Source organism: Cardiocondyla obscurior, linkage group LG02 (genome assembly GCF_019399895.1).
Source record: "Cardiocondyla obscurior isolate alpha-2009 linkage group LG02, Cobs3.1, whole genome shotgun sequence".
Classification (NCBI taxonomy): domain Eukaryota; kingdom Metazoa; phylum Arthropoda; class Insecta; order Hymenoptera; family Formicidae; genus Cardiocondyla; species Cardiocondyla obscurior.
The window spans coordinates 918,242-945,487 of record NC_091865.1 but is presented as its reverse complement, the minus strand read 5'-3'; the positions used below and the strand labels follow the sequence as shown (position 1 = coordinate 945,487).

Here is a 27,246-nt window from a genome sequence, read left to right as displayed (position 1 = left end):
AAGGGCATCCTGCACCAGCGGAGCAACTTATAGGTAAATATAAATTTTTTTCTTTTTTAGAAAATCTGTAAAAAATAAAGCTTTACCCTAACATTGATTTAAATATCAGCCTGTCTACATTAATATTTTTTTTATGTTACAGTCACCAGTATCTCGACAACTCCGCTGTTGGGTAAGTGGCATTTTTTTTTTTCGTAATTTATAATCGGGTTTTCTGAACCGATAACACGTCGACCCATGGATTACTCAATTATAATACCCCAGGGTATCAGTTTTTCTGCAGAGTTAGTTTACATTTTTTATGTTTTTTAATTATTTTAGTGGAAAATTTTGTACATCTGATTCCTAAATAATTATAGTATAACTTTTTTGGGTTATATGAATGTATTAATTAATTATAATGTTCACTCAACTATAAAATTTGTTCAAAATCTTACATAATTTACTTATAACGTAGAAATAAAAGCTATTTACAATATTTTATCGTTTTAAAGAGGTATATAACTGTATACATAAATTTGACTAGATATCGAAATAAAGATATGTTACGTAAATTTTAAATTCACGATTGATGCACGACATGCTGCATTCTTTGTCGTTGACCGCCAACGTAAATAACTTGTCTCGGCTCGTCCGGGTGAATGAGCTCGTCTGTATTTTTCCACCGCCACTTCTTTTCACTGTCTTTAACACGTCGATGATCAATGTAACTAATTACACAACTCGCTGGTATCCATACAATGGCTGTAGTAATTATCACAGCCCCGACTATGTTATCTTTCAGAAAACGCATTACTTTATTGATATTGATGTCTTCGATAATATCCCAGAATCGTTCCACCACGTCTTGAATCGTTTTCTCACATACACCCTAAAAAAATATCCATGTAATATTGGCATACGTTGTCTTAATTTTTATTATTGTTCGTATATCTCACTTTGTTGCAAAATCCTTGAATGCATGGTGTTCCGTCGGGTAAAATATCTTGCGGGTCTATCGGAAAGCACGTTTCGTTCAGGCTCATTCTACAGCATCTTTTACACGCGTCGGCAACTAAAATTAATAAAATACAATAGTCTTAATTTCCGTTTACACTTGTGCGATATATAAAGTTTAAAATAAAATACGTACTAGTATCGCACATGCAGCTTTGCAAATTTTGAGTCTCGCAGTACGGTACGCATTTGCCTAGACGACATTGACCGCGTTCGAGACAAGCGGTACCGTCCTTCATAGGCGGAGATCTTGGGCATTCGCTAGACGCTCCGGTGCAACGTGATTCTTGTTCACAAGTGGCGTATTGCGCGTCGCGGCATTTTACGCCCGCAGGCATGTATATACAGTTCTGACAGCAAGGAGAATTTTTATCGCTGTCGAAAATAAACCAAGTGTAATCAAGCTCATATTAATATTTTATTTGTAAATTTATTTTCTGTTTTAATCTATTTTAATTGTAAATTGTAAATCTATTTTAATTGTAAAAATATTAAAAAAGAAATGTATATATAAATTTCAAAAGCGGTTTACCTGCAAACTGCTGCTTGCTGAGAACTGTTTATAATTTTTCGAAGCTTGCAATTTTTATCACAACATGAATCATTGTCTTCTGTTCCTAAAAGACCTGCATCACATTCTTCGTCGCCCTCCACTCTTAAATTACCACAAAACGATTCCTCCGGCTCTGAAAAACAGCGTCCAGATTTCGCTTGTAGAACTTTCCTAATAGATCGCAAACTGCACGGAGAAAATCTCTACAAGAAAAACAAACTTTAAGAACTTGTACATAAACTCATACGATTAACAGTCAAAATTATAGCATGAAACGCGTTTTTTACCTTATTATTTACATCGTAGCCACTAACGCTATAAGTATACATTAAATAAGATCCACCTTGGCTTGCACTCGGACTGCATTCCTGTAATAATGATAGAAAATTAAATTCTTCTAGTTTTAAAAATTAGAATAAAAAATTAATTAATTAATTAAAATATTTGCGTAATAATATTACTTGTAGAAACGAGCTAATGTTTTTTTTTATGTTACTTTTAATTATTTTCTTTATAATATTTATTACTTAGTAATATAATTAAATTTTAATATTAGAATAGCTCGCAGTATTATAGCAATTCCCGAATCGTAACTTACTGAAATATCTGGATCATGCTCGGACCCCCAATTGTGACCAAATTCGTGTGCCGTAACCAAATCGGCTTCTCGTGTAATTACTCTCTGTCCATAATGATTTCTGCTGGAGCTTAGTCCTGAGTTCAGATACAATGTATATCCATTTTTAAAATACTCTGTAAGAGAATGCAAACTGAATTATAAGAAATCCTATATTTACGCAAATATATTTTATTGTATAATTTTAAAGTAACATGTGCAAGATAGTATGCAAAACAATCATTTAGTGTATACCTGGTGTACAGATACCGCCTACCGAATTTCTACGAGGAGAGCCTACATAGGCCAATCCGAGAATACCACCCTCAAATTTAAGATCAGTAAATAAATGAGCTAAGCAGAAATCCTTATGGCTATATTCCCGACTGAATACCTACATTAATGCAATCGAAAAACGATATAACAATCTCAATTATTTTTAACAAAGTTAATAGGATTAAATTTAAATAAGTTGCGATTATTTATAAATTGTGTATAGTTACCTCAAGCAATGTACGAACGTCCCATTTTTCGCGAACCATGTTATAATGTGTTTCACCGCCTCTCACGCGTGTCGGCTCACTGTGAACGACAATCTTTTTGATAACAAAACCCATGCCCTTGAAACCGTCTTCCTCTTGATGTTCTTGCCACAAAGTGTCGTTGTAAATTTTATGCACTCTATCGATTAAACTTATCTGCAAATTAATATTATTATTACAATTACAGATCAGTATATCTACAATTAAGTGATTGTGAATTTATATTTATATACCAAATAATTAATTGTATTTTTTGTATTGCTAGCGCCCATTTCCTGATAAAATCGATAATCAGCGACCAATAGTAACGGACACCTCGTTTTTGTTGGGGTATATTCATAAGTTTCAGTTTGCCTTTTTACTCTGCTATTATTACTACTATTACTACTGTCCATATCTGCATAGATCTCTTCGGAATCATCGCTTAATGTGTAATCTGTAGTAAAAAGTAAACATTATTATGTTTCAGACATTATCATAAAGCATAAAAAATTGTAAAAAATTGTTTTTATATTAAAATCATACTTAAATCTTCCTTGACATAACCACAGGTCTTGGGTGTTCCATGTGTATGACCTTCTCCATTTTGGTAATGTTCCCAACTGAGTTTAACATCAGAGGATTTATAAATAATCATTGTTTGATTATCTAAATGAGAAAGATGCCTCCAAGATGGCTAAAATACAAATTACAATTATTTTATAATAATTAATGAATACATAATAGAATAATAAATAATAAGGATATGTAAAAAATAGTTTTTATTTTTACAGGTCTGATAAGAATACAACAAAATATCTCAAGTAAAACAATACACATTTGTTATTATTATATATATTTTGTGAGTACACTTACTTCAATATGAAAGGTCTCATTTGCAATTGTTACACTACCTGTCACAATACCATTATCAATGTGCATTTGAGCATGAGACTCAACTTCTCCAAATACTCGGCCGTGATAAAAATTATCATGATCTACAAAACAACAGTACAAAATATAATAATCTGAATTTTTCTATTTTGTTGAATTCAATATTACCTAAATGTACAGTTTTCTCCTTTCCATCTGCATTAACTTCATAAGCCTTAAAGTTAGAATGTATGACTTCTCTTCTAGGTGTTAAAATTAATCGAAAATGGCTGGAAAAAAAAAAAAAAAAACAAAGAAATAATTATTAACACATTTTTACAATTTTCTTTTATAATTTAAGTAACCACATATCTTACCGTCCATGTGAATAGAACTCTAATTCACTTATTTTATTATATGGATGATAACTATGATGAATGCCTCTTTTAATGATCCTATGTTGAAAGTGAGTACTGTGAATTGTTTCATAATAGTTTAAATTCCTGTTAAGTCCATCTGTCAAACAATATTTTGTGAATTTTTATTATGCTAATAGCAAATCAGCCAAGTTAAAAAATGACAGTCTAAATTAAGATTTCAACTTACAAGTACTCTGAAGAACAAGAAAGGCACAGTAGATAAATAGAGTGTTTTGTTTCTCCATTGGTGGGAAGTAGTAGATGTGAGTAAATTTATTCTTATTTTTTTACGATCTCACTGTTTAAAATAATCCGCGACGCCGTAACACAATTCTGTAACTACTTCAAACACAATGTGTCTTAAAAAAAACGAATTATAATGTAATAACGTACGTGAAAAACGCAGAGTCAGATAACAAATTAGACATTATTTTACTAATTACGTTCGTCATGTTCACTTTTTTTTCCCCTCATTCCTTGTTTACTGTGCATTCATTAATATATAATATTCAGCACAAACTCCTCTTTTTGTGATATTGTATACTCCTAATGTTCAAATTATTTTATTTATAGATAACATGATCGTCATGTATACGCCTGAATTAAGGTTATGTTACTCCTAGACTTGTTCCTTTGTAGCCATTTGCAGCTGTTAGTAGTTGAACTCATAGATAGAGAAAGACGACCAAATCATGTAACGCGATTGGTCGAAAGCTTTACTGTCCTGTGTGGAAGCAAGTGCACAAATGTGATGCGCGATAACGCATTGCGCAATTGTTACAGCGAAGTGGGCAAAGCATCACGCAAGTTTCTCAGTTGTTTTCCCGCGCTTCTCTTAGTGGGTGAGCATTCAGATGTTGGAAAGATCTGTGTGAAAAGTACGTTGATTTGCAGTTATTCTGGAAGATATCAGTGCGGAAGATTTGTATCTTGAACCTCTCTTTATCTATCGTCGACGATCCTCGACGTGGTCTACGAAATCGCTTATCCAAATTTACCGGCTCAGATCTAGGTTAGTCTTGCTTGCGAACGGTTTGATACTCATAGATTAATTTTTTTTCTCGTTATTTATGCGTCTTATTACGTTAATCTTGTAAATAACAGTAATACATGTTTAATGTTAATTCTTAAAATATTTCAATTATTTATATTTTTAAATTAGAATTCAATAATCTCGATCTATTGTTAATATCATTGATTCAACTTGGCCTTTTGACATTTTAACGCTTACAGACGCGATTTTATCAGCGTAAATTAATTTAATCGGTCGATTAACTTTCAAGGTTGCAGCTGCCGAACATAATAATGATGTAAAAAATATATTAATTTTATAAAACATTAATTGCAACTCTGAAAATTAATCAATCGATTAAATTAATTCACGTTGGCCCAAGCCATATTAAATTATTTTTGTTTAGATTGCAACGTTAAAGAATTGTTTGATAATGGACAGTTGTCAAGGGAAGCTACTTTGCACACCGCGACGTGCACAGAAGTGCCTTTTTGCATCATCCAGTGACAAGTCTGATAAGAAAAGTATCTCTCATGATTCAAAGCAAGTTAGAGAGGACAAGTCCTTGGAAGATGAATCAGATTTGGGACCTATGTCACCTCTGGCTCTCTCAGATCAGAGTTCAAGTGCCAGCTATCTTAGTTCCCCAGGCAGAGAATTTGTCTCTCCATTTGCTACACCTGAAAAGTCTGCTGTCAACACATCCTGGGATCGTTTAAGATTCACTTCTGAGGACTGTATGTCTCCTTTTAGATCACTTAAAAAAGTCACCAGAGCTGCCAGATACTCACCAAGGTGTAAATTTGTGAAGAGTAACTCCCCAAAATCATTGCCATCCACGCCGGATAAATTAATAGATCCATCAACACCGCAACGTTTGACGAAAATGAGAACGGAAAACAATGACGAAATAGTACCGGAAACGCCTCCGCGGAATTTTGCGACAGAGATACAAAATGAAAATATCACAGACACACCTCGAAAGATAAGATCTCCCGTGATCAAACAGATAACGCCGCTAAATTCTATCAGTAAAACTGTTCCACTGCCGAAGGTGCACAGACGAAAATCTTTCAGCGCGGTCGAAACAAACGAGAGTTTCTCACCCGAGCAGAAAGAAAACGTGTTGAAAAGATGTGCGCGCGATCACGTAGCAACACGACCAACGAAATTATTCAAAGGGGATGATGGTTTTGTGTCGAAAGCAAGAGCATCGTTATTTCAAGAGAAGAAAAACGAGCGTAACAGCCTGAACGATTTTTCATTAAGCACGAAGACGTTTTACAGCGGCAGTATAAAGTTTGAGCGACCTTTCGACGATTTGAGGAACAGCGACATTAAAAGACGACAAAGTTTACCGTTGCACAGCAACATTAAAAGGAGGCAAAGTTTGCCATCATATAATAATGGCAGACGTTCATTAATGGCAAAAAAGCAGAGATTTGGTAAAATAAATGCTGGCGTGTACCATAACATTAAAAAGCCAAAACCTAAGGTAAATGTGGAGATCGTAAAAAAGGAAGAGCAGCAAAAAACTGCTGTCTTAGATAAAAATTTATCTGTAGAAGAAGCTCAGCCGATGGAAGCAAATGCAATTGTGGAGAGACCCCTTACACCGATGGTCGACGAAACTAAGCGATTCTTTAAAACCAATAAAACCATTAGATTAAATCGTCCCGCCACCGTGACGGTAAATAAAAATATTAAATTGAAAGTCACGGATGGTAAAATTGCGTTGAAAGAAAATCTGAAGCATACCCCATCCGCGAATGCACATAAGCAATACTCGAAAGTTGTAGAAGACACTCTGGATACCACCGATCTGACCGTCGACGAGCCAGAGATCGAAGCTATGTTGGAGCAAGATAAAGTTGCAGATCTTTTGAAAACTTTGAAAGATGACTGGGAAAATGACGAATACGATACAATGGCACCGCTGACTCAGATTGCAAACGCATTTTCTCCGTTAGCATCGACGACGATGTTACCGAAAGACACGATTATGTCTCCAGCTACTGAACTTACTAACATGACTTCGACAATGAATATTAAAGACATTACTCCTTTGAATAATTTTGAAAATCTTTCACTCGACAGCACGAATAACAATAATGATGCCGAAAAAGAAATTGGCAACAAGGATGGCGAAAAAAGTTATTTTCCTTTGTTCAGAAAAGGATATTCTGTATCTGATAATATTTTTGAGTATGTTTTTTAATTACAAATCCGATTTTATTTAGAAAATTTTAACTTACACTAAATTATATCTGCTTGCTTTTTTTTAATCGTGTTTTTACGGAAAATTTTACTTTAAATCTATCTTAATATAAAATCTATACTTTAATTTGTTTTTTGTTTTTTTTTTTTTAGAGAGACAAGTAATGTTAACTCTAAAAAAACATCGAAAAATATGAAGTGGCAGTTATCCACGAAAGGTGGTGGTGCAGATGATCAATATGTGTTAGATGCTGGTCAGAAACGTTTCGGCGCTATTCAATGTTTGGAATGTAACGTTGTGTATGAAGTGGGTAATGCTGAAGATGAAAATGCTCACTTGAATTATCACAATAGTATACGAATTCTAAAATTTCAGGTGCACTGGTTTAATATCTACAAAATTAATAGCATGTTATTGTAATTATTTAAATATTTTTATTACATGATGATTTTAGGGATGGAAGAACGAGCGTATTATATTAGAGGATCCTTTTACATCTAGCAAAATAATTTTAATCGAACCGCGTGATTCCAAACAACACTGGAAAAAAGTGCTGGAGATTTTGGCTGTTGTAGATAGAGATTTGGGATTGTCAGATATGAATATTTCCGATTATCAAACTAAAAAGGTGAGTATAAAAGCTTTCTTACGTGCATATTGTCCGTCTTGTATAATTGTATAATAAAATTTAATTAATATAATAAATAAAATAAATAATAAATAAAAAAATAATGAAATAATAAATTAAAGTAACAGTTTGATAAAGAAAAAATAAATCTTGTAGATTTACTTGTATGTACGTGAGAAAAACGTTCTCGGAGTGTTAGTGGCGGAACATCTTGAAAAAGCGTTCCGTATGATTCCCGAATTAATCGACCTTAATTGTTGTACTGTCGAGAATACGCCTACAAAGTGCGGTGTAAATGTCGTCTGGACCGCGATGAGCCATCGCAGACAGGGTATAGCTACTAAACTCGTTGATACCTTAAGGTAAATTGTTAAAATACATAAACTATTTTTAAAAAACGTGCATTATTTAGACTATTTTATTTTTATTTTTCAGAGCCAATTTTTTTTACGGTTATGTAATGTCATTAGACGATATAGCGTTTTCAGTACCGACTCCAAGTGGTAAGATTTTTGCTGAAAAATATACAAAGACAAAAAATTTCAAGGTATACAACTAAATTCACAATATTACACTCCAATAATCATTTTTTAGTATTTTGACTTATTTTTACTTAGCAAAATATTAACATTATATATCTTATTTTATCGTATTTTATAGTTACATATTTTTCTGAAACTTTTATTAGAAGTTCAATACATATAACAAAAGTTGATGGGTTTCTTTACTTTTATAAATTAATTGTAACAGTAATTTAATACTCTTTTTAGTTTAAATTGTTACGTTTCACTGTACAGATTTAAGTCTAACAAGATCTTTCTTTTAAATTAAATGTAACCAAGGATATAAATCTAAGATAGAATTAAATATTAATGTACAAAATTAAATTAAAATATTTTATTTATAACAGTAAAGTTATTAATACTGTTTTCAAAATAAACACATTGTAATTCTGATTATATATTTATTTTGCTCACTTCTGTATTGTCGGACTCATGACCAATATATTTAACAGCAGATTATTGTAAAACAAAATGTGTTATATATTTATAATGGTTTGTGTTGAGTAAAAAAATTAATCCAAGCAAAACTAATGAAAAATTAATTTAATTATAATAATATAATATATATTAATAAATATTAATGAATTATAATTATTTATAAAATTAATTTAATTTTGTTAATTTTATTAATAAAAAAATACAAGCAATATTTTTTAACGAATATGTAAATGTGGAAGTTGCTTTTTACATAACTCTTGCATTTAACCATGGAATTTATGATTAAATTACCGTTCTTATTTAATCGTAATTGAGCGTTAAATATTATTTAATCATTAATATTTTTTTTAATAACAAGAGAGTAGGTTAGAAATAAAGATAAAAACAAAACTTTTAAACATACTAATATTGTATTTAATAAACTTTTTAGTACAAAATTATATTTAATTTCTTTTAACGAAAACAAAAGCAAGTATTATTAAATACATATATGTATTTTATTATTAATTGTATACATGCAAGCGATGTATTTAACTTGTTTAACGATATATTTATACTTTAATAAGACATTAAACTAATTAATTAACTTTGGCAATAAAAAAAAAAAGAATACTATTAATTTCTTAGGTAATTTTTCCGTAATTGCACGGATGAAACATATCACAATGTACTAAATTTGTACTGATATTTTTTTAGTGTTGATTATATTGAACGAAATGTTATTTAATACTTAACATTAATAATTATTGTTTTAAGTACGATAACCTCTACCGTTATATCTGTTGCCTCTTCCAAATGCAGATTGATCTATGTCTTTTTTCTTTTTCCATACCTCGTATCTTTCAGCCATTTTGTATACTTCTTCAGGTACTTCCTAAAATAAAAAATATTAATTAATTCTTTAGAAAGTTTAAGAAAAAGTAAAAATATTGTGTATATATTAACTTGATTTGCTTCTTCTAGAATGTTAATCAGTCCTTTGGCATGATGCCAATCCTGCCTCGTCATAAAAGTAATACTCTCGCCTGTTCGACCTGCGCGTCCAGTGCGACCGACTCTGTGAACGTATTCTTCTATATCCCGCGGAAAATCAAAATTTAACACGTGCCTAAAACGAGAAAAAAATGTACCGATATTATACCCCAAATAATGTAAAATATTTTCATATGACTCACGTAATGTCTTCAATATCAATTCCTCGACTCGCCACGTCAGTCGCGAGAAGAATCGGAACTGTTCCAGCTTTTAAATCTTCTAAAGCTTGCTCTCTATCTGCTTGTTCTCTATCGCCGTGAATACTCTGACAATCAATATTTGATAATGCCAGATCGCTAGAGATATCGTCTACTTTGGATTTTTTACCAAAAAATACTATCACCTTGTCAGTGGGGTCCATTTCTTGGATAAACTGATGCATCTAGAAATATTAATAATACAATTAAAAAATTGTCTAAAAACTTTTCAGAATGTCTTCAGTGCTACCAACCATATCGATTTTCTCGTCTTCATTAATTATATAAATCTTCTGTGTTACAGAATGAACAGCTGCTAAATCAAGTGATCCAACACATACTTGAATTGGATTACTCATATATGATTGAGCTAAACGTCTCACACCTTGAGGCCATGTAGCGCTAATAAAAAATTATTGTATTCCATATTAATTAAATGTATACATATGTATATTACTATAACAAAATTCTTTTACAGCATATTTTTAAAAGATAATATAGAAAAATTATGTATTTAAAATTAAACAATTTTTATTGTTGACAGACTAAAAGTTATAATTTTTTCTTTAAAAGTCTTATTCAAATAAGAATAAAAAAAATTAATTAAATTAAATAATTAAAAAAAAAAAAATATATATTTACCTTGTCATAACAGTTTGTCTATCTGGTCGTACTCCTAAGAGAGTTTTACGAATTTGTGGTTCAAAACCCATGTCCAGCATACGATCTGCTTCATCAAGTATAAGATATGTTACAGCAGACACATTTAATATTCCTGCTTGAACTAAATCATTTAGCCTTCCAGGAGTTGCTATTACTATTTGTACGCCTTTCGATACCATATCTATTTGTGCTTTGCGACTTCCGCCACCATATACACACACCCTTAAATAAGTAATGTTCAACATATTATTACAAAGCAATATATTATCTTTTAATATAAAAATATGAATGCAAGATGTATCGTTCAAAACAAACTTACGCTTTAATACCGTGGTAAGAGTATTTTCCTACTTCCTTTTCAATTTGTAGTGCAAGTTCTCTAGTCGGTGCCATAACAAGAATATTTGGTCCAGGACGCTCATCGCGTGGAGTTACTTGGCCATCGATATGAATTAATGCAGGGAGTAAAAAGGCAAGAGTTTTTCCTGAAACATGTAATATTTTCTTATTATACCTACTTTCGGACAGGTCTGTAATAAATCGCAAAATAACTGTAATTAAAACCTGTTCCAGTTTGCGCTATTCCAATGAGATCTTGACCACTCAGCAAAATAGGCCATGCTTGGCATTGTATAGGACTTGGTTTTACAAACTTTTGTTTTCGTATTTCAGTAAGGATATCTGGATAAGCCTGCAGTACAAAGCGATACATTAATCATCATGTTAAAATAATAAATAATTTTATAAGATTAGTTGCTATATTACCTGAAAGGCTTGTTCAAAAGTTTCAACAGGATTCGGTATTTTCATTTCAGCAGAACCTTCATTCTCGAAAACATACCGAACTTGTATATTATTGTTAGTCTGTCTAACATGAGCTACTTTAGATGCCGACATATTAGCAACGATTGGATCTTCTTTGTAAAAATTTTTTATAATAGGAGGTAAAGCTGCCCATTTCTCCTTCTGACGACTTTCCTATTAAATAAATTATTATTATACTTGTATATTCATATTATCATTATTATTAACATACATATTCTGAATTAGCTTTAGTCCAATCAAAATTAGTCCAATCAATGTCTTTTTTTTCAGACATAGCTTGTGTTGAATGTACATCTTCTTGTTTATTATATTTATTGTTTAATAATTCCTCTATCAAGCTTTTAGCTCGTTGTTGTGCTTCATCTGGGCCAATTAGTGTTACAGCAGTCTGTTCATTTTCACAAAGTTCTTTGTCAATCTGGATAAAGGTAAAAGAAATTATTATTAAATATAGGATTGCATATAATGAAATAAATCTTGCAACAGGTAATTTTACACTAATTACATTTAGGAAAATATTTTATTTACCTTAATTATGGCATTACTTTCATCTTGTAAAGCTTTAATCTTGCTCCCACCTCTTCCAATCAGTTTCCCAATGTTGCTGGTATCAATGTATATGACAAGTCCATTTGTGCTATTTGAACTATTATTATTACTTCTTCTACTTGAATCATTATTAAAATTTTGATGTCTAGAGGTAGTATTATCCCTGTTATCTCCAAATCTGTTCGGCCGTCTATAAAACTGATGGTCTCTTTCTCGCCTATTTTCTCTCCTGTGATCATAATTCTGATCGTGCTTCCCTGGTGGCATGGTATTATTTTCGTCCCATGCGTCACTCATTATCGAACGTATCAGAAATTTTTGTATTAAAATTTAAGTAACCCTAAAATTATTTATAAAAAATCAAAGTTTGCCTCGGATATATTAACTTAATTTATTAATATTAAATGTACAGTAATAATAAATCGTTCGTTTCATTTTATGTTGCCGAGAAAGAACAACCTACAACTCGAAATGATTGCAATAAGAAAGCAGAAGCTTTAATAATTTTTATTGGTTCTTATAAGCTGTATTTCGGCTTTAAATCGCCATTAAACTTTTTAATGTCCCATATAACTCACCAATGTTTTACGGTTAAATTCTTGATGCGTTAATGTTTTTCTACGTTCGCGTTTGCATTACGTTGAGACAGTAGAGCACGTTTTTCTCGCGTCTTGTAACAAGAACGAATAGAAAAGAAGTTTCGTACAGAAGAAAGATAGAGAGAAAAAAAAAAAGAAGAGAGAAATAAACAATGAGTTACGTATACATCCAAACACTTACTTTTTTGCTCGTTTAATCTAACTGGCAAGAGCTAGCGAGGACAATAAAACAATTTGTCGTTTGTTCAGTATTCGTTTTAACGTAAAATGTTTCGCTTTACGATTTCGAAGAAACATAAGGAGAATCTTATGTGCGGAAACATGACACCTATCCAGACGAATCCAATTTCAACACCACGCCGAAATAATAACGGGCACACGTGATTAACTCAAATCGACTCTGAATGCATGTAAGAGCGCGATCGTTTAGTGAGCTCTTGCATTTAATTGGTAGATATTTTAAAATAGAATTTACTGAGCGGTTGAATTCTCGAATGCCTTGTCTTGCGGGAAACGTGTGATGAGTGAGATCTGCTCTTTGTAGACTAATTGAACTGCATTGGTTCGAAAGCTTTCTCTTTGCGTCAGACAAACGCTCTTGTATCTCATTGTGGGTGCCATTTTAAAGCCTAAGATCTCATCGTAGACGCCGCTGTAAGAATTAAATTAGCTAATCGTATTAGATTATTCTTTTAAAATTCTGATATAATTAGTCAGCTTCCATCCATTGTAAGCCGTGCCTTAGTCAAGGCGTTCTTATGCTGAATACACACCAGCGCGATTTACGTCGCGTGCAACACGCGATATCCAATGAGGGCCTTGCTTTTCTATAGAAAGAAAAGTTTCATTGGACATCGTCTGTCGCTCGTGACGTAAGTCGCGCTGGCGTGCATTTAGCATCATATGTGCTCATGCGTTCTGAGAGAAACCGGCAGGTTTACGGTATACGTTTCGCCTAGTGTATAATCGTTGCTCATTGGCAAATTGCCATTAATAAACGAACTAATACGAAATCTTTTGGCTGCTTTTGGCGGAGATTCGATGACTTCGGACTCTGTCGTAGTGGGCCCCAGCTCTGGTCGTTCATTAGTTTGCTAAATCTAAACTCTTGCGTGCGTACTTTGCACCACTACCAATCTTGTAGCAACGCTTCGACAGTGCCGATGGTGTTTTTGGCATAAACGTCGAGAATAAAACTTGTTCGGTGCGTCAGCCCAGCCAGGGTATCAAGGCTAGCAGGTAGCAGATAACACAGCAGATGGTGGGTGGTAAGTAGTAGATAGTAGACGGTACATAGAACGTACGGATAATTTACATATTATGTATATATATACACATATATATATACACACGCACATATGCGCGCGTTCACATACTCCTTGTCTCACTTGACAGTATTACTTGCCGAATGATTACATTTTGCTATTAAATGCGGCAGGATTATTGACGTAAAAAAACTTGCAACAGTTGCGATACACCTATGAATGTACAGTGCGTGCGTCTCATTTTACATCATTTATATACCATTGTCATCATGGTTTGATCCTAACCTAACCATCAAACTGTGGCAATCTGTTTCTTTTATTATTTTCTTCGCAGGAACATCTTTGCGATTCATCTTTTGAATTTTATGAGACTTGTATGATTCGTATGCGATCGGCGTCGCCTATCGTAGCGAAAAGGTATGCTTACTCATGCGTGTGCACGCGTGAATGTGTATGTGTGTGTAATTTTTTTTGCAAGATTATCTTAGGGGTAAAGCATTATGTATTGTTTATAATTTTGTTATATGCATATTTAGGTTTAAATAACAATGTCTGTACATTACAAGTTTAAATCTACTTTGGATTATGACACTGTGTCATTTGATGGTTTACACATCTCAGTGGCAGACTTGAAAAAGGCTATATTTCATCAAAAACGTATTGGCAAGAATACAGATTTTGATCTGCAGATTACAAATGCGCAAACAAAAGAAGGCAAATATCTTTAGTTATTACAAAATTCTTTTTTTTAAAGTTTATTTTAATCTATTATTTTATGAAGCTATATATATGCTATATTATTTAATTAAATTATATACTTGTATTTAATTATATTTGTTTTATTAATAATATTATTTATAATATTTAATAATTATTAATAATTTTTATTAATTAATTATATTTGATAATATTTTTTATTGAGTTATTAATAATATTTAATAATTGTACTTGTTCTTTAGATTATACAGATGACAATGCACTAATTGCAAAAAATACCAGTCTTATTGTTGCTAGAGTCCCATTAACAGTACAACAAAAACGTTCTTGGGATCGAAATGAAACTCCTTCATTTAGCAATATTAAAGATGAAAGTAATTTAGGTAGAGCTGTAGATCTCACCAGATTAGATGGCTCAGAAGAAGACAAAATCCGTGCGATGATGACACAGTCAACTCAAGATTATGATCCATCAAAGTATGCAATTTAAAATAAATTTACTAATTATTTAAAATAATCCTGTCTTAATTAAGCTTATTAAGGTTACATAATATACAATAAAAAATAGCAAGTCTGATATATATTTTAAATTTTGTTAGTTATATGAAAATTCGTGGTGCTAATCAAACTGGTGATGTACCTGCTAATTACCGTTGTTACAAATGCCACCAGCCTGGGCATTGGATAAAAAATTGCCCTTTAGGCACAAATCAAGAGCCAATTGAAATTAAGAAAAGCACTGGTATTCCTAGAAGTTTTATGGTACCAGTTGAAGGACCTTTAGTGCCTGGTGCTATGATGACACCCACAGGACACTATGCTGTTCCTGCTATTGATCAGTAAGTTTTAATTCCCATTTTATATATACAGGATGTCTTAAAGTCTGTCTGTACCTATTTTTTTGTCTGAAGAGAAAAGTTCTATACCTTGTCTTTAATCGCGGACACTCTATATATTAAGAAATTATTTTTTATCGTCAACACGAATCGCATCACAGGAAAAAAGTTTGATTAAACATAAAAAAAAAATTTATTGCACTGACAATTGCAAAGCGCATACTTTGCGTTATTTTTTTTACTTTTAATTATGTATTAATTTTTATACATCGAAATAATAAAAATCAATTGCGTTAACATGTTATTTGAAAGTTATATTTTGTTCTCTTTAGTCAAGCTTATAAGGAAGGCAAAAAGGAACGACCTCCATTTTCGCAAGATCCAGAACCTGTAGTAGAAAAGCCAGAAATACCAGAAGATTTATTATGCAATATTTGCAAAGATCTTTTAACAGATGCAGTGATGATTCCATGTTGCGGCAATTCTTTTTGTGACGAATGTAAATTTTTTATTATTTAATTTTCTAGAATAAATTAACAATTGTTAATATTCCTGCTTTTATAGTCATTATATTTACAACTACATGTTTTTTTGTGACAGGTATTCGTACGTTTTTGTTAGAATCTGAAGAACACGAATGTCCGGATTGTAATGAGAAAGATGTATCACCGGAAACTCTTATACCCAATCGATTTCTACGTAATGCAGTCATGAATTTTAAGAACGAAACAGGCTATGCTAAAAGACAAACGTATCGTCCTTCTGTTCAAAACATTGGACAAATTACTGTAACAACTGAACAGCCAAAAGCTGAAATACAGCAAGCTGCAACTCACGCATCTCAGATTAAAAACGTACAGTCTTTAGTCGCTTCTGACGCACCATCACAAGAACCTGTGGAAGCACAATCCATTAATGTTGAATCTGCCTCATCACAGTTTCCAACTAACGTCTGTAGTTCGCAGTCACAGTCATCAACCAGTAAGTGATTTTATTAATTTTATTATTTTGGAGTGTATGTAATAAAAGAATAGAACAAAAAAACAGATTTATAATAAATATATAACAAACTTATAATAAATAAAAATTAGATATAATAGATGACTGTTTAATACATCAGATAAAGCATTGAAAATGGTTATATTTTGTATAAATTTTATGTTTGATAATTACAACGCTCGTCTTGATTAGCTTGAGTTCAATGTCTTAAAATATGCAATTGTTTCTTATTAAAAATGGTATTTAACTTATTATATTAGAAATTTTTATAGTCGATCTAATAACGTTAAGTTTATTACTGTTTCAATATTAAAACATTTATTAAAACTATTTGTGATATTTACAGCTGAATAGATAAATCGAATTTTATTTGATTCTCTTATACAAAAACAAATTGTGTAATGTACATGTAAATTGCAGGGTATAATTTATAATTTTTTTGTTGGCCACTGTTTATTAAAAAGGCGAGAGTAATAGGACTTTTATAAATTATTTTAATTTATATTTTTCGAATATTATCTGAGAAAGACCAGGTTTAATTGTTATATGGGAGATATTGTTACACATTATTGCAAAATAACAAAAAACCTGTAAAAGATATAATTTTGCAAGCATGTTGTAGTAATACTTAAATTAATTATTTCAGCGCTCTCTCTCTCTCTCTCTCTCTCTCTCTCTCTCTCTCTCTCTCTCTCTCTCTTTCTACCTTTCTATATACTATACGTAACATAAAATATACATACATAGAGTATATTTTGTAATGTCAAGTACTCCTTTTCGTACACGTTTATATCACTCGTATATATATTTTCGTACGTAAATAGAAGGTGGACGCCATTATATTGGAATATGTAATCAGAGCAGTTAAAATTTTTCCGATTTATATAACGCATAACCCTTGAAAAATAACTTGATTGTGATAGACCGTGCTAAATGATGTGCCCAATTTCGCTAGAATCATGTATTATTGACTGTGCGATTGAATTTATGCCGGTCAGCTGACGATATTGGGCATATAACCTTAAATACATGATGCAAGAGCATGAGAGATGTTAATTTTATGTATGATAACTCGGTGGATTTTACAAACGTATGTCTAAATCTACTCTTTGACGAGCTGCAATCACTCGTTTAAGTCGTCAATTTTTACGTGATGTGCTCTATTTGACAGCTTTGCCCGAATCAAGCACAGAGTCACGTCTGCAAAATGATCCTGTATCGAAAGTAACAACCGATGAAGAAACTGAGGTGCCTCCTCCCCCAGGCACAGAGCCTCTGCTGCCGATTCCCGCTCTCGTGAGCTCGCCGGAGAGAGAACGCGAGCGAAGTGATCCCTCCAGCCGCGATAAAAAGGAACGAGACAATGAATATTCAGGAGAACGTCAATCAAGAGAGCGTCGCCGAAGCTTTAGCAGAGATGGACATCGTGACAGGTAACTGAGTTATTTTGCTCTTAGCAAACTTTTGTGCTACATTGTGAAATCTTGGTTGTAACATAAAAGATATATTTTATTTTTTCGGGGGGCATTTTTATAGGAGCAGAGATTATGGTCGCAGAATCGAGAACTTGAGGCCATTGAACCGTGACCGAAATCGCTCCTTGTCGCCGCCTAGGCACGGCGAGTATCCATCCTCAAGTGCTGTCTTACCTCATTTAATGAACCCACCCTCCACCAAAAGCTATCAAGGTCATTTAGCAGACGATGGACATTATCCGCCTACTATGCATTATGACAGTGGAATACGTAGACCTAACGAAGACCGTGCAGGAACTCCGACGGTGAACAAACGTTAACATAAAACATTTATATTTTTATTATATTTATATTAATACAATGCAACAATATTTTAGGTTGACGAACCGCATTTGCACGTTCCATCATCTGGTAATCAGCCGCCGTTGTTGCCTTTTCCACCGGGCGAAGAACGTATTCCGCCGCCAAATTACAATCAACCACCTCCAAACGTACCTCCGCATAATCCTCCGCTTTTGCCAGATCCGTATATGAGTCACCGAATACCGATATATTCACACCAGCAGGGGTCACATTACGGACCCCCGCGATATGATAGACCCCCTTATCAGCAACAGGGATATCGACCGTCCCAGCCACCGCGAAACTACACGGGGCTACCGAGACCGATGCGAGGATTGCATCACAGTAAGTAATTTGCATTCAGTTTGATTGGTCGTGCAATTAAAAGAGAAACAAATAAATTAATTTGAGCAAATAAAATAAATAATAGTTTTTACAATATTTTCTTTGACTTTATTTTAAAGAAACATAGTATCTTAAGTCACAAATTTTATTTTTCTTTAATTTTACTTTAATTGATTTTTATATTCGGTATTGATATTGTATGGAAATGTATGGAGATTGTTCTCTTTTAAGTATTTTGTTTATATCTTATTTTAGTGGGATATAGAAACTTGCAACCACCGCCACCAGGATTAGGTAGAAATATACACAATGGCAATCCGTCTGGGTAAGTAATTAATTTTTTATGGCCCTTGTTTAATAGTAACAATTTTTTATATTTAAACGACTAATGTGCGCATATCCGCGTCTGTTGCTTCTAACAATACATACTTTTCTGATCTAGAATTATTGATGATCCATTGGAAGCATTCGAGCGAATGCTCAGAGAAAAGGATGAGAGAGATCGGCGTTTAGGAAAGCATAGAAGAAGAAGCAGAACACGATCTCGATCGCGCAGTTACAGTCGTTCTAGGTCGCGCTCTTTTGGTCGCAGATCACCTTTTGCGTCTCGCATTAGTCGATCTCGTAGTCCACCGTCGAAACGGAGATCAACGAGATCACCATTACCACTTAGACCTCGTAGCCGCACTCCAAAACGTAGATCAAGAAGCGGCAGCTTTTCTATTAGCAGGTATTTCTTTTAATAAAAACACAAAAATAATTGCGCCCGTGTCGCTTAATTTTTTGAATTTTATTATTTCGTAACATTGCAGATCTAGATCATATTCTCGTAGTCAGTCACCGAGGTTGTCTCCGTCAAGAGATAGAGATAGAGAACGGGAGAGAGACAGAGAAAGAGACCGTGATCGCGATCGCGATCGCGACCGTGATCGTGATCGTGATCGTGATCGTGATCGTGATCGCGACAGAGACCGCGAGCGGGATCGAGATCGCGACTTGCTGCCCAGATATCGCTCGCCAATCAGATCGCCTCCAAGGTATGATGAACACGCTCACATAATATGTATCAAATTTAAGAAGCACTTAAAATATTTTAATATAAACATTTTAACGTGCGATGACTTTGTGTTTCAGATTTCAAAGGGAGAGGGATCGTGAGAGAGACAGACCGCGATCGCGTGAGCCTCGAGATGGATACAACACTTATTATGGCGATTCGCCGGCTCACGATTATGCATTCCGCGATCGTGAGCGCGATTTACCGCCCAGGGAAAGACCCTTGCCAAGATATCCCATAGGAAGAAATCAACCGTCCCAGCATAATATACCGCCGTTGATGTCGCATTTAGTCACTGGAGGCCATCCACCACCACCGCTTATGTCATTGGGACCTTCGCCTATGGACAGGAAAGACTATTATGATTACAACAGGTATTTTCGCCTCAATAGTATTTTCATTCATGTACACTACGTTATGCAGATAATCTACCGACATGTCTATGCCATTAGTTTATTTAAGCTAAAAGACTCCGAAGCTATAGCTACTGAATTATACAAAAGCGATATAGTATACAAATTCAATTATCTTTGTAGCGAAAGATACCGACGCGTACGAACGTTTCTGAAAATTATTCTTACAATTCGTATACAGGGTGTCCCCATATTAAGTGACTAAGCTCTTAGAGGTAATAAAACGAGTAGAAAAATTCTGTCGACAATTTTATAAAAAGGTGCAGGATTTTTATACTTGTCTTCATAAAATCTATCTATCTCTAAGAGCTTAGTCATTTGGTATGGGACACCCGTATAATGAAACACACATTTACGTTGCATAAATTTGATAATGAGCATTTTTATATTTTATTTAACGTTACATTAATTAGAAAATAATTAAAAATTTATTATTAGACATGTAAATTTAATCTTAATTCAGCTAATTGTTTACCATACAGAATTTGTTACTAACTGTGCGCAGTGTTTTTAATCTAGGTTTAATAACTTTCGTGGTTCTTAAATTAGCTAATTGCAATCATTCTATCTTTTTAAAAAGCGATTGTGATCAGCTGATTTAACTACAAAAATATTTTACTCGTGTCAAATTTATGCAACTTTTGTATAGGCTGTCTTAAAGTTCCTCTGACACCACTTAAGAGACGTTAGAATAAATGGAGATATAAAAGTTCTATACCATTTTGAAATATTTATAATCATAATCTATATGCAAATGTTTGAAATGGATTAGAGCGCATTCTTGTTCATTTCTCGTTCTAAAAATTGATATCCGGTTTGTTATTGTGATCGTGATTGTGAAATTATTGTGATTGCAAAATGGCAGGACTTTTATGTTCGTCTCCGTTTGTTCTATTATTTCATGAACAGTGGTAAAAAAAAAAAAACTGAGATTCTCTATTTTATACTGTAAAATTTTTATTTTTACAAGAGTGATATGTTGGAAATTGTATGCTGTGAGAATACTGTGTTCAATTAATTTGTGATATCTGATTGTACAAATCGAGATTTTTTTTACGCATTTGTATGCTATCTGTGAATACTGAGAGAAAGATTGAGTTAAAAGACAAAAAATTATTGCGTCTTTTACACCGCATACTTATTTCAACTTTTATATCTCAGAAGTAAATTGTTATTTAATACTATTTATAGTTTATTTTTAAAACGGTATTTATAATATTATATTTAGAACTGTAGTAAGGGATTAAGAGTATGCTAATGAGAGTGTGGTTAACATGCACAGCGAACTTTTTCTATCACAGAGGTTTTTCTATGTATTAATTTTTTTATCAAAAAAGTTTTTTATGTATTTATATTTGTTTTTGAAGAATCTGCTTTTTACAACGATTTATACGTTAGATAATCATCTATATTAAAAAATACACAATTTTTTAAAAGTATACACGCGTTATCTCCTATACGTATACGTACGACACCTTATCTCTCTTTAACACATACACGCACACGTATTTCACGCGATACGCAATACATATACATATTACAATCTAGCTTTGCGAATCGTATCTATATATATACGTGAGATTTCATATTAATTAATTATTAAGGTGCATTGTCATAACATGCAAATAATAATTTTAATAATATATTTATGTAATGTATTAAATGTTATTCATATATATGTTTTTATATGTATGTATGTATGTATGTACGTATGTACGTATATGTTTATATATATATATATACTTTTATAATTTTTTAAAATTTAGAATATGTTAAGCATAATATAAATAATATTGTTATTAGTGCAATTATCAATGCAAACTTTTGCATTACATTACTTTAGTAATTGCAACGTACAAAATTATGGGTACATTTAATTATGTATATACGCACAGCTATATACTTAACAACTGTTATACCAAAGAGATCGAACAAAATCTGTTTTCATTTTAACATAGTATATACTATATATCTTTTTATACAAGTTTTTATTCCAATTTAATCTCTATACACTATGTGCAATACAATATATTATATAAGGATACTTTATAATAAGCGTATTTATTTATCTACGAAATATTATAATACTATTGAATATAATTATGGATAATGTATATATATGCGTGCGTGCGTGCGTGTGTGTCTGTGTGTATGCATGCGTGGATGTATGTAACATATTGTGAAATGTAATTTAAAAGTGCAAAAGGAAGAAAGAAGCAAGGAAGAACACCTAGGACCTCGTGGAGAGAAGCAAGCCAGCTGATTCGTCTACATGGTTTCTGAATCAGGTGAATTCAGGGCCAAATCAACATTTGTAATAGAAAAAAAAAAAAAAAAGAGAAAAAATTAATTTCTTTTTAATGCCAAATTTAGAATATATTTACTGAAAACTTATCGTGTTATAGACTGCTGCGGTATTTGTATTTCTTTTTTATATTTAGGATGGTCTTAAGTACTGTCTTATAAAGACTAATCGTAAAGTATTAGCGTCTTAAGACGGTGCTTAAGACGATCATAAAATAAAAACGGACTATGAATATCCGCAATCAGTACGAGCAAATTGAACATAAATTCAAAATTACTCACAATTCGGCAATTCCTTAATTGTTACATCTGTAATTACTTGAATAATCATACGAGTGCAGTCGTAAAAATTATAATGTAATTAAAAATTACAAATGTTGCTTTATGTACTTCAAATAATTTTCTACTCTTATAATTTTAATGATTTAACAAAGTCCCAGCAATAGGTGATTATAATTACATTTTATTTATTCTTTCAGCCTGTGTGGAGATTTAAAAAATATGACAGCTTCATAAGAACTTAATACATGCTCTTGATTATTTGAATTTATATTAAACAGGTGTCTTCGACACACCACAGCATGCGGCAAATACATCGCGGGGACAGAAGAATGGAAGAAAATTTAAAGGATAAATTATTCTTTTAGTTTTTTTTTTTTTTTTTTTTTTCTTTTTTTTTCTTTTTTACGAATATTCTATTATGATTAATTAATTTTTTCGATGTACCTCGAGGTGATATAAATTCGTTACTAACAAGTAGTATCCTTTCCACGTTTCTCGCGCTATGTTGTATTTCCTGTAAAGACGTATTATGTACTAAAAGAAAAAAAAGAGAAGGCATAAACATATCTAATATTTAGGAGATTGAATATGTTATCAAGTACTGTACTGAACTTCTGTCAACAGATATTCCGGACCTCCGCCACAACAGCGTTTCAGCAGTCCTTTGAGGGATTCTTCGTCGCATAAACGATTTGACGACGTAGCACCGCCCGGTACCGAAGGTTACTACGATCTCTCGCCTCCTGGTGTCGAGCATTCCGAAAGATCGAGAGACGATCGTGAGAGGCAACGCTCCTTGAGGGATCAGGAAGACCGGGAGCATTCGTCGAAGGATCGTGATAATGATGAACGTGATAGATTAAGAGACGATAGGTAATATAACGTTGTTAGGTATTATATTCAGTCTAAAATAATTGGTGTTTAACAAGTACGTTAAACTTTTTTTTATATCTTACATTTGATAAAGAAACATTTCAATTATGAAAGATATATTTGTAACTTTTTTTGTGCTTTTTTTTTAAGGGGCCGTGAACGTGAGGACCGTATGCGCGAGAGGGATGATAGAGATCGCAGGATTGTGAACAGAGATCGCGAGGATCGCGACAGACAGATCTTGTCTAGAGAACACGAGGATAGGATACGAGAGAAAGACGAGCGTGACAGAAGAGAAAAAGAAAAGGAACGGGATGATAGACACATTCGTGACCGTCGTGAAGACGATAGACATATTGAAAAGAAAGATTATGACAAAGATCGGTATGTTCATAGTGAAATTAGTAAATTTAAAAAGAAAAGAAAAATATAAAAAGTTTAAATTATTTAATTTCTATTGTCATAAATCGATACAAATTTATAATGTGATGTAAATTAAAATATATTTATTACTTAATGTATATTTGGAAAAAAAATGAATGTTAATTTACAATTTGTTGCAAATATGTTTAATCTTATTTTATTATATTGTTACAGTTATAGAGATGATCGAGATCGCCACAGACAGGAAGATAAGAATCGGCTTCGAGAAAAGGAGAGACGTGAACGCGAGTACGACACCGAGAAGGACAGAGATCGTCATGAACGGTATGAAAGACGTTCAGTGGATAGGAAAAAGAATAGGAAAAGTTTGAGCCCATACCTACAAAAGTCTAAGGGTGATCCGAAAAATTTGTCGCCAGAACGAAGTACGAAGAAGAAAGAAAAGGATCACGAGGAAAAGGGGGAGGAAAAGAAGAAGGAAAAGAAAATAAAAGAGAAGAAAAAGAAGAAGGATAACGACGAGAAAGAGAAAAAGAAGAAAAAGAAAAAAGATAAAAAATCCAATCAGAAAGAGATAATTAAAGATGAGGCGACAATCAAGGCGATGGAGATAGATGACTTGCTGGTCGAAAGTAAAACAAATAATGACACTTTGTTATCGTTCAACAAAACTGACTCTGTAAAAATGTGCAACGAAGAGGATAACATACAGAACAGAGCCGAATGTATCGATAATCAAGTGCCTATTGCACCGATCGAAGAGGAATTTGAGGATAAGTCTCTAGCGATGAATCCAGAACCGCCAGAATTTAACGAAACTAGTCCCGGCAGTGGCCGGTTAGATCGTACGGAGTTCGGCACAAATCCACCGAATCCAAATTTCAAGCCAATTCCAGAACTTAAATCGGATATGAAACCGATTGATAGCTTGTACGGAGGATTAGACGACACAGAGATTAATACTGTGATCACAGAAAAATATTCTTTAATTTCAGAAAATTCGCAAACCGAGACGAAAGAACCCATTATCGTGTTAGCGACGGAAAAATCGCCGAAAAAAGACGAGTTTTTAGCGCCAATACCCGAGTTATCCAAATGGGAGAGAGATGATACGATTGAAAAACCTGAGGATGACGACGACGATGACGCGAGCGGATCACCAACTGAAAAGACACAGACGGAGAACGATCCAAAATCAATAAAGATGGTCACGTCAGAGGTGCTGAAGCGTGCAGAGAATGCTATATTTCAAAAAGCCATTAACGCAATCCGACCGATTGAGATCAAAAAGATTAGTGAAAGCAGAAAGATACTGTATCAAAATCCTGAACCCAAAGTGCTGGAAACAGTGGTGGAGCCCGCTAATCGAGAGCCACGAAAAAGCGTCAACGTGACGATCAACGTCGGTAGAAATGAGAGAAACGTCGAAATCACTGAACCGAAGAAGGCCAAACTTGATCGCACCAAATTCAAGCCTGTAACAGAGACACCTTACTCGCCGACTAGGCTGTCTGCAAAAGAAAGACTGGGTGAAAAAATCGAAGATAGCAAAGAGAGAAAGGTAAGTCCTATAAAAGGATTTATGGAGAGGCGTGACTCTAAGAATGAAAATCAGTCAAGAAGTCGATCACCCAGGAGAGAAAAAAGAATTTCTTCTCCGCTTTTAGAGCGGCGCATGGAACCTTCTTCGTTAGGTTTAACTACAACGAGCAGCGGCGAACGAAAGGTATTTTTGGAAGAGAGAAAACGAGACAAAGATAAAACCGATCGGTCAAAAGAGAGATCGGATTTTCGAGGCGACAGACATGGCAGTGAGTTGAAATCTGAAAGAGAGAGAATCGATTGTAGACCGGACTTTCGTTCCAACAGAAATGACATGAAGGGAGAACGCATGGACAAGGATCGCGACAAGGAACGCGAACATAGAGGCAGAACACCACCCTCAGCTTGCATATTTAAAAGAACAGACGTATCAAAGATCGGCCTGTTGAAGTCGAAAGACGACGAGGAAGAAAAAAGGCGTGACAAAAAATCGCGAGAGGAGAAGAAGAGAAAGAAGGAGCATCGCAGTCGAAGTAAATCTAAGGAACACAAGAAACGCAAGGAAAAGAAGCACAAGAAAGACAAGGACAAAAATCAGGAAAAGAAACAGAAGCACAAGGAAGCCGCGATCTTAAAAGACAAATCGGAAGGTAACGAAGCCAAAATTAATTATGAAAGCATTGAGCCTCTGGCAGAATCGTTTAAGAAACAAAGAAAGAATCCAAGATTAGTGTCTGATCGTAAACGTAGTATACTCGACGAGGCGAGTTTCGAGCCTGATTATTCAGCCTCTGATTCAGAATCGGACGATGAGGAAGGTAAACCGTCACCCGCAAAGAAATTAAAACTTGACGAAACAGAATTGGATAAAGAGATGGAAATAAAGTCTTTAAAGAAACGATCAAAGTCCAGCAGTAGCGAGGACACGTCTAGCAGTTCCGACACAACCAGTTCCGATTCGGATAGCAGTGACGAGTCGCATAAGAAAAAGAAAAAAAAGCACAAGAAGCACAAGAAAAAGAAGTCTGCTAAAAAAGACAGCAGTTCGGACTCTGATTCTTATTCCGAGTCGTCCGACAGCAGCACTGACGAAGAGAAGCATAAGAAAAAGTCGAAAAAATCAAGGAGCAAAAACAAACAGTCGAAGAAGAAAAAGAAGTCGAAGCATAAATGACATCACTAGATGTCTTTGATACTCGATCAAAAATACCTTAAAAAATCAGAAAAGGTAAAAAGGTCAGAACTCTTTTTCTTAGAATACTTGATTAAATATCACAGAAATTATAAATAATTATTTCTTACTTTAATCCTTACTTTATTGCAGCAGTTTATCGTGTAACATTGTTTAATTGGATGTCTTTTAGCGTTAATATTATTTCTTAACAAGTTTATTAATTGAAAAAGTAATAAAAGATTTAAAAAAAAAAAAAAAAAAGAGTATGAATATATAAAAAAGGAATATGATGGCCTTTACATAATTATATCACGTTTCAACTTGACATAATTGTGTGAGTGCGCGCGTGCGTAAATGCGTGCGTGTGTGTATGTGTAGTGTGTTTATTATTATAATAAGCCATGTACATTGTAACTGATATAATTTTCTGACAGTTTTGTCAAAAAAGCCGATAGTCTTTGAAAAATTTGATTATCACATAACAAGTGTAAGAAAGCAATTTTATTTAGGATCTTTATTACCTATATGTATAC

General features: G+C 33.4%; 4 protein-coding genes across 8 annotated transcripts; 2 read left to right on the top strand and 2 right to left on the bottom strand.

The window, feature by feature from the left end:
• Positions 1–289: 289 nt before the first annotated feature.
• Positions 290–4,681, bottom strand: Tace (ADAM 17-like protease Tace). Of its 2 annotated transcripts, none has more exons than XM_070674458.1 (15): positions 4,422–4,681; positions 4,166–4,337; positions 3,937–4,075; positions 3,749–3,849; positions 3,563–3,684; positions 3,233–3,383; positions 2,941–3,143; positions 2,669–2,863; positions 2,421–2,559; positions 2,148–2,302; positions 1,837–1,917; positions 1,529–1,752; positions 1,133–1,371; positions 939–1,054; positions 290–871 (listed from the first exon to the last, which is right to left on the bottom strand). In XM_070674458.1, the coding sequence occupies exons 2-15, from the start codon at positions 4,221–4,223 to the stop codon at positions 563–565; spliced, it is 2,232 nt and encodes a 743-aa protein (XP_070530559.1). In that variant the 5' UTR covers positions 4,224–4,337; positions 4,422–4,681; the 3' UTR covers positions 290–562. The 2 variants fall into 2 exon arrangements, with proteins under 2 accessions (XP_070530559.1, XP_070530560.1); XM_070674459.1 differs by having other exon boundaries at positions 4,166–4,317.
• A 117-nt stretch (positions 4,682–4,798) lies between these two features.
• Eco (Establishment of cohesion) lies at positions 4,799–8,795 on the top strand. Its single transcript, XM_070674455.1, has 6 exons — positions 4,799–4,990; positions 5,397–7,195; positions 7,361–7,583; positions 7,663–7,836; positions 7,993–8,198; positions 8,272–8,795. The coding sequence occupies exons 2-6, from the start codon at positions 5,424–5,426 to the stop codon at positions 8,393–8,395; spliced, it is 2,499 nt and encodes an 832-aa protein (XP_070530556.1). The 5' UTR covers positions 4,799–4,990; positions 5,397–5,423; the 3' UTR covers positions 8,396–8,795.
• Positions 8,796–9,228: 433 nt separating this feature from the next.
• On the bottom strand, positions 9,229–13,338 carry LOC139113357 (probable ATP-dependent RNA helicase DDX43). 2 transcript variants are annotated; one of them, XM_070674468.1, is made up of 11 exons: positions 12,887–13,338; positions 12,086–12,446; positions 11,769–11,975; positions 11,498–11,710; positions 11,297–11,423; positions 11,052–11,217; positions 10,712–10,954; positions 10,324–10,471; positions 10,013–10,254; positions 9,783–9,945; positions 9,229–9,711 (listed from the first exon to the last, which is right to left on the bottom strand). In XM_070674468.1, exons 2-11 carry the CDS (start codon positions 12,401–12,403, stop codon positions 9,589–9,591), a joined length of 1,950 nt encoding a protein of 649 aa, XP_070530569.1. In that variant the 5' UTR covers positions 12,404–12,446; positions 12,887–13,338; the 3' UTR covers positions 9,229–9,588. The 2 variants fall into 2 exon arrangements, with proteins under 2 accessions (XP_070530569.1, XP_070530568.1); XM_070674467.1 differs by lacking the exon at positions 12,887–13,338 and adding an exon at positions 12,685–12,824.
• Positions 13,339–13,627: 289 nt separating this feature from the next.
• On the top strand, positions 13,628–26,974 carry LOC139113342 (E3 ubiquitin-protein ligase RBBP6-like). 3 transcript variants are annotated; one of them, XM_070674436.1, is made up of 17 exons: positions 13,628–13,973; positions 14,305–14,387; positions 14,507–14,684; positions 14,930–15,164; positions 15,287–15,526; positions 15,856–16,022; positions 16,124–16,504; positions 17,694–17,955; positions 18,059–18,302; positions 18,375–18,684; positions 18,940–19,009; positions 19,127–19,414; positions 19,497–19,721; positions 19,819–20,115; positions 23,365–23,613; positions 23,764–23,997; positions 24,211–26,974. In XM_070674436.1, the coding sequence occupies exons 3-17, from the start codon at positions 14,519–14,521 to the stop codon at positions 26,711–26,713; spliced, it is 5,871 nt and encodes a 1,956-aa protein (XP_070530537.1). In that variant the 5' UTR covers positions 13,628–13,973; positions 14,305–14,387; positions 14,507–14,518; the 3' UTR covers positions 26,714–26,974. The 3 variants fall into 3 exon arrangements, with proteins under 3 accessions (XP_070530537.1, XP_070530539.1, XP_070530538.1); XM_070674438.1 differs by lacking the exon at positions 14,305–14,387; XM_070674437.1 differs by lacking the exon at positions 13,628–13,973 and having other exon boundaries at positions 14,005–14,387.
• Positions 26,975–27,246: the final 272 nt, after the last annotated feature.